The sequence below is a fragment of the Nicotiana sylvestris genome, chromosome 10 (assembly GCF_000393655.2).
Source record: "Nicotiana sylvestris chromosome 10, ASM39365v2, whole genome shotgun sequence".
Lineage (NCBI taxonomy): Eukaryota > Viridiplantae > Streptophyta > Magnoliopsida > Solanales > Solanaceae > Nicotiana > Nicotiana sylvestris.
Window position 1 is genome coordinate 41,404,559 of NC_091066.1, and position 5,782 is coordinate 41,410,340.

Here is a 5,782-nt window from a genome sequence, read left to right on the forward strand (position 1 = left end):
ATTCGATATCTTGAGAAAGTACAACATGAAGCTCAACCCCTACGCTTTTGGGGTCGGCTCGGGCAAGTTCTTGGGTTTCATGGTGTCAAACAGAGATATCGAGATCAACCCCGATAAATCAAATCAATCGAGGAAATCACTGTAATGAACAATGTGAAAGTTGTACAATGGCTAACCGGACGGATAGCTACCTTAAGCCGATTTATCTTGAGGTCATCAGATCGGAGCCATCATTTCTTTTCCCTACTCAAGAAGAAGAACAACTTCGCATGGACTCTGGAGTGCAAACAGGCCTTAGAAGAATTAAAGAGGTATCTCTCGAGCCCACCCCTGCTCCATACTCCGAAGGAGGATGAAACACTCTACTTATATCTGGCTGTGTCCGAGGTAGTGGTAAGTGGTGTGTTGGTTCGAGAAGAGCAAGGTCTTGAACTAGCCAATGGCCTTGGAGTAGAGGTCATCAAGGCAGAGTGTGACTCCCTTTTGGTAGTAAATCAAGTAAATGGAAGCTTCGAGGTTCGAGATGATCGAATGCAAAGGTACTTAGACAAACTTCAAATGATATTGCACCTCTTCAAGGAATGGACACTGGACCATATACCACGAGAACAGAATAGCGAAGCCGATGCACTTACAAACTTGGGGTCATCGGTCGAAGAAGACAATATCATCTAGGGGACTGTCGTCCAATTATCGAGGTCGGTGGTCGAAGAAGGCCATGTAGAGATTAATTCAACAAGTTTAACGTGGCATTGGAGGAATAAGTACATCGACTACTTGAAGCATGGGAAGCTCCCCACAGACCCAAAAGAATCAAGAACACTTCGAGCCAAAGAAGCTCGATTCTCACTCGACGAAAATGGAACGTTGTATAGAAGAACCTTCGATGGACCACTGGCAGTGTTCTTGGAACCCAGGGATACCAATTTTGTACTACAATAAATCCATGAGGGTACTTGTGGGAATCATTCTGGTGCAAACTCTTTGGTTTGCAAGGTAATCAGAGTGGGGTATTATTGGGATAACATGGAAAAGGATAACAAGGAGTTTGTTTGAAAGTGTGATAAATGCCAAAGATTTGAACTGATGATCCATCAGCCCGGTGAACAAATCCATTTGGTCCGACCCCCGTGTCCATTCATGAAATAGGGGATGGACATCGTTGGCCCTCTGCCAACACGCCAGACAAAGCTAGATTTATTTTGTTTATGACTGACTACTTCTTCAAATGGGTTGAAGCGCAGGTCTTCGAGAAGATAAGAGAAAAAGAATTCATCGACTTCATATGGGACCACATCATATGTTAGTTCAGTATACCCGCCAAAATAGCATGTGACAATGGAAAGCAGTTCATCAACGACAAAGTAACAAAGTTCCTTGAGGACCATAAAATCAAAAAGATTCTATCAGCACCTTACCACCCACGTGCAAATGGTCAGGCCGAGTCCACAAACCAAACTATCATTCAAAACTTAAAGAAAAGGTTAGATAATGCAAAAGGTAAATGGAGAGAAGTATTGCCCGAGGTGCTATGGGCATATCGAACGACATCGAAGTCGAGCATGGGAGAGACCCCGTATTCTTTGGTATACGGATCCGAAGCATTGATCCCAGTCGAAGTCGGGGAACCTAGCGTCAGGTTTAAGCATGCCACCGAGGACTTAAATCACGAAGCTATGAACACTTCTCTCGAACTATTTGATGAAAAATGAGAGGCCGCGTCAATTCGAATGGCTGTGCAAAAACAAAGGATCGAAAGGTATTACAACAGAAGGACGAACCTTCGATATTTCAGAGTCGGGGACTTAGTCCTGAGGAAAGTCACTCTCAACACTCGAGACCCAAACAAAGGGAAACTAGGTCCCAATTGGGAAGGACCGTACCGTGTCCTCGGAGTCATAGGGAAAGGTTCCTACAAACTTAACACAATGGAAGGTGAGCAACTACCAAACAATTGGAATATATCGTTGCTCAAGCGATATTAATGCTGAGGTATGACCTTATCCCCTTTTCCATTTGTATTTAAAACTAACTCCTTCCAGATGTTCGATTGGAGATATTGAGGCACCTTTCAGCTCGAAGACCTTGGGTTTGAAAGCATGCATTGCACTCTTTTTCCCTTAGATTGGGTTTTATCCCAAATGGGTTTTACCGGGAAGGTTTTTAACGAGGCAACACCTATATACTACCTAAGGAACATTAAAAAAAAGTATTCAAGGCTTCTTTTCAATCAACCTCGAATACTGGGGGGTATCACCCTCGGAGGTTATATTTTTGAGAAAGATACTTCACGCCTAAGAGGGCCTCGATAGGAGAACTTTGTAATGGGCCAAACGGTCAAATGAACCGTGTTCACATAGAATAGTCGAGAACCTACGACAAAACATGTACGCATGTATCAAATATTTAAAGAAGCATTATGGTTATATCAAAAACACTTTGTATCTCAAAGAAGTTTGCTATCATACGAGGTCTACACTTACAATACTATGAGAAGTGGCTCAAGGGCCAAAACACCTCAAAATACCCGGGGACTGTCACTGACAGTCAATACATCCGAGTCATCAAAAATTTGGACTCATAAGACCTCAAAGAAGCACCCCCTCGAAACAAAGGCCAAGGCTAATATACTCGGGGAATAACTCTTCGAACAAGTTCGGAAAGTTATTGGAAACAAGTCCAAATGACAAACCCGAAGGCTACGACCATACTAAGGACTATAGTCACATAAAGGCTACGGCCAAAATAATGCGATTCGGAGACGTCGGACTTTCACTATAAAATTAAAGGCCTTCAAACATTGAAAAACTGGCTAAATCAGGCTACTCCCGGCAAAAGTAAAATATAAGGGGCTTCAATAAATTCGGCCCCCGAAAAATCTAAGGGCTTCGATAAATTAGCCCTTGAATAATCCAAAGGCTTCGATAATACCAGCCTTCGGAACAACCTCGAGAGGTATTCAATTACGTCTACACAAACAAAATGACTAATAAGTTTCCGATACGTTAAGCCTTCGAGAAACCCAACGGGTACAAAAACACATGCTAAGGCATAACTAAAATTTCAGTAAGTCTTTTTGCCGAACTGAGGGAAAAATTATATAGCCATTTTAGAGGCCGAAACAGCCCAATTTAAAGAGCCTAAGGGCCAATTTTAAAAGAGCCTAAGGGCCGATACACAAGAACCTAAGGGCCAGCTTAAAAGAGATATATGGCCAAAAGTTCATGGGTGTCCGAGACTTCGTTCTCATTCAACTTGGACCCAAAGGCCCCATTGTTCTGAGATCACATCAAATTGATTTTAAGCTTAGCTCGAGGATCATCTAAAACCTTAAGGAGTATGATCTTGAGCAATAAAAACCTAAGGGTTTATCACGAGTCTGAACCAATACTCGAGCTAAGTATTTGAATCATCGAAATTTTCCATAGACGGGGACAAAATAAAATTCAACACAAATCGAGGATAGAGCAAAAAGATACTTTATATACATAAGGGAAATTTACAAAATATATTTACAACGCACACAATGGGCCCTTACATAAAAAAGGAAACCTAATCTATTTTCGAGGTCACACCTCCGGAGTGTCGTCTTCATCTTCAGCGGCTCTATATTTGGGAGCCTCTTTCCCTTCGGGAACATCTTCTTCACCTTCCTCGTCCCCAGAGCCACTCACCACATCCTCGACATCCGAGGAGACAAGAAACCTAGCATCAGTTTCCCATGCCTTTGCTTCGGCTATCTCCCCAGCGAGGTTGAACCCTCGGGAATGGATTTATTCGAGAGTCTCCCTCCGGGCTTGGATGTTATCCAATTAATTGCTCCGTCTCCCCCGGTCGGAGGCCTCCCTCAACACAGCTTGAACGACCGCGGTTCCCTCGAGTATATAACAATGGATTTATCAGCTGCAACCTTCGTCTTCTTAACTTCGGCCTTAGCTTGTACAGCTTCAGCCTTAGCCTGTGCAGTTTCAGCCCAGGCTTTAGCCAGCTCGGCCTCCAACCCTTCAATTTTCCTGGCCTGAGCCAGGACCTTCGCTTCAACACCTTGGAGTTGAGCTTCAGCCGAGGCCAGTTGGGCCGTAACAACTTTCTTATCGGCAACAAGTTGATCCATGTTCTTCTTCCACTGATGACAACAGCCCGAATTTGATCTACCTCGCCCCAGAGCTTCCCAATCATATCTAGATTTTGCTGCAGCTGAGATATTAAAGTATTAGCCTCCGAAGCAGTGCCAAGAAGGCCGTACTCTATTAAAATCAAAGTTACCTGCTCATCTAGCTCGAACTCGCCTTTTTGAGCTTTGACCAATGCAGTTCGGAGATCCTTAAGCTCCTTTTCCTTCTGGCTACAGAGGAGCCTCATGGCCTTCTCTTCACCCGAAACTTTCTTGAGCTCGGCCTCACAGTGTCTCAGCTCAGCTCTAAACTTTGCGAAGGCCTATTCATAAAATGGAGACATATTAGTCGAGAGCAAAGAAAGAAAAAATTGCAATACTAAAGGTAAGTGCTTACTCGGGAAAGGAGATGTTTAGCCTCTTCAAAGAGAGTGGTCGCATCATTCATGTCATCAACATCCTCAATCCTAGCGTAGCAACCCTGAAAAAGATCGTCCTCGATGACCTTGTTCGGATCGGGCATGCGCAAAGTGTTGGCTTCTTCGATTGCCCCCTCGGAAAAGGTTGGCAATGAAAGGGAGTGACCTGTTGTCGCGACCCCGAGCTCTTCACTCGAGGAATTATCATTACCATTGGGGGTCTCAGCATTTACCCCATATAGTATAGTTGTTGAAGACAGAGGGACAATCTCAACCTCCGCGGACACAGGAGCTCTGCCCGCTTCTTCCTTCGGGGTCTCCTCACCACAGGATTAGATTTCCAGTTTGTAAGGTTTGGTGGCCTCGTCCGGCTTCCTAGTCTGAGTCACCAGCGCCTACACTTCATCATCATTTTCTTCATCATCTGGGGAATCACGGGCCAAATCTGCATCCGTTTGAGCAAATCTTTTCCGCAGCCTTCGAGCGGGGGTTTTCTTGTCTTGAGGGTCTTCGGGCTTTGAAAACCTTTTCCTTTTGTTGTCCTTCTCGGACTTCGAATTTGATGGCTTGGTTCTTTCCATGATCGGAGTTAGCCTCATTTCGGATGCATCGCCGAGGCCTGCACAAGTAGGCGTGAATAAAATGCTGCCAATGTATGAAGAGCATTTGAAACTATTGATAGACACTTAGCATGGTTCTTGGCCTCCCACTGGCCCTTCGATAACCCACACCACTTGCGCTCATCATAGGAAGAAGTGGCAGCTAACCTTTGGACCTAATCCTCAAGGTCGGGCACCGCTGGGGGTGCCCAAGCATTGGCTGTCAGAAAAAGCATAACAACGTTATGAAATATGGAAGCAAAATATGAATAGGTATAGGGAATACAAACTCCACTTACGGTTAAAGTTCCATCTCTCCGAGAATGATATTTTATCCTCGGGGATGACGTCCGAAGTTCTTACTCTAACAAATCGGCTCATCCAACCCCGATCTTTGGATTTGTCGGTACAGGCAAAGAAGGATTTCATTGTTTGGTGCTGCAGCTTGATGAGCCCTCGAAATAACTGGAGCCGATACAATCGAACCAGGTGGCTGAGGGTGAATTCCAAACCCTTGGCCTTTTCAGAAAAATACCGCAACATGATCACGATACACCAAAGGAAGGGTGAATCTGACCGAGGTTGACTTTGTACGTTTTGCAGAAGTCGATCACCACCGGATCGAGGGGACCCAATGTGAAGGGGTAAGT

At 44.6% G+C, this 5,782-nt stretch overlaps 1 protein-coding gene across 1 annotated transcript; it reads right to left on the reverse strand.

Moving 5' to 3' along the window:
• Positions 1-3,847: 3,847 nt before the first annotated feature.
• Positions 3,848-5,114, reverse strand: LOC138879237 (uncharacterized). Its single transcript, XM_070158837.1, has 4 exons — positions 4,935-5,114; positions 4,512-4,850; positions 4,290-4,437; positions 3,848-4,197 (listed from the first exon to the last, which is right to left on the reverse strand). The coding sequence occupies exons 1-4, from the start codon at positions 5,112-5,114 to the stop codon at positions 3,848-3,850; spliced, it is 1,017 nt and encodes a 338-aa protein (XP_070014938.1).
• Between the last annotated feature and the right edge of the window lie 668 nt (positions 5,115-5,782).

Excerpts from the sequence above, each read along its gene's own strand:
- LOC138879237 (XM_070158837.1), bottom strand. The coding sequence starts at position 5,114 with ATGGAAAGAACCAAGCCATCAAATTCGAAGTCCGAGAAGGACAACAAA. Across the intron at positions 4,438-4,511 it reads CTAAACATCTCCTTTCCCGA|GCCTTCGCAAAGTTTAGAGC; the intron begins GTAAGCACTTAC and ends TTTTATGAATAG. Across the intron at positions 4,198-4,289 it reads ATTGGTCAAAGCTCAAAAAG|CTGCAGCAAAATCTAGATAT; the intron begins GCGAGTTCGAGC and ends TTAATATCTCAG.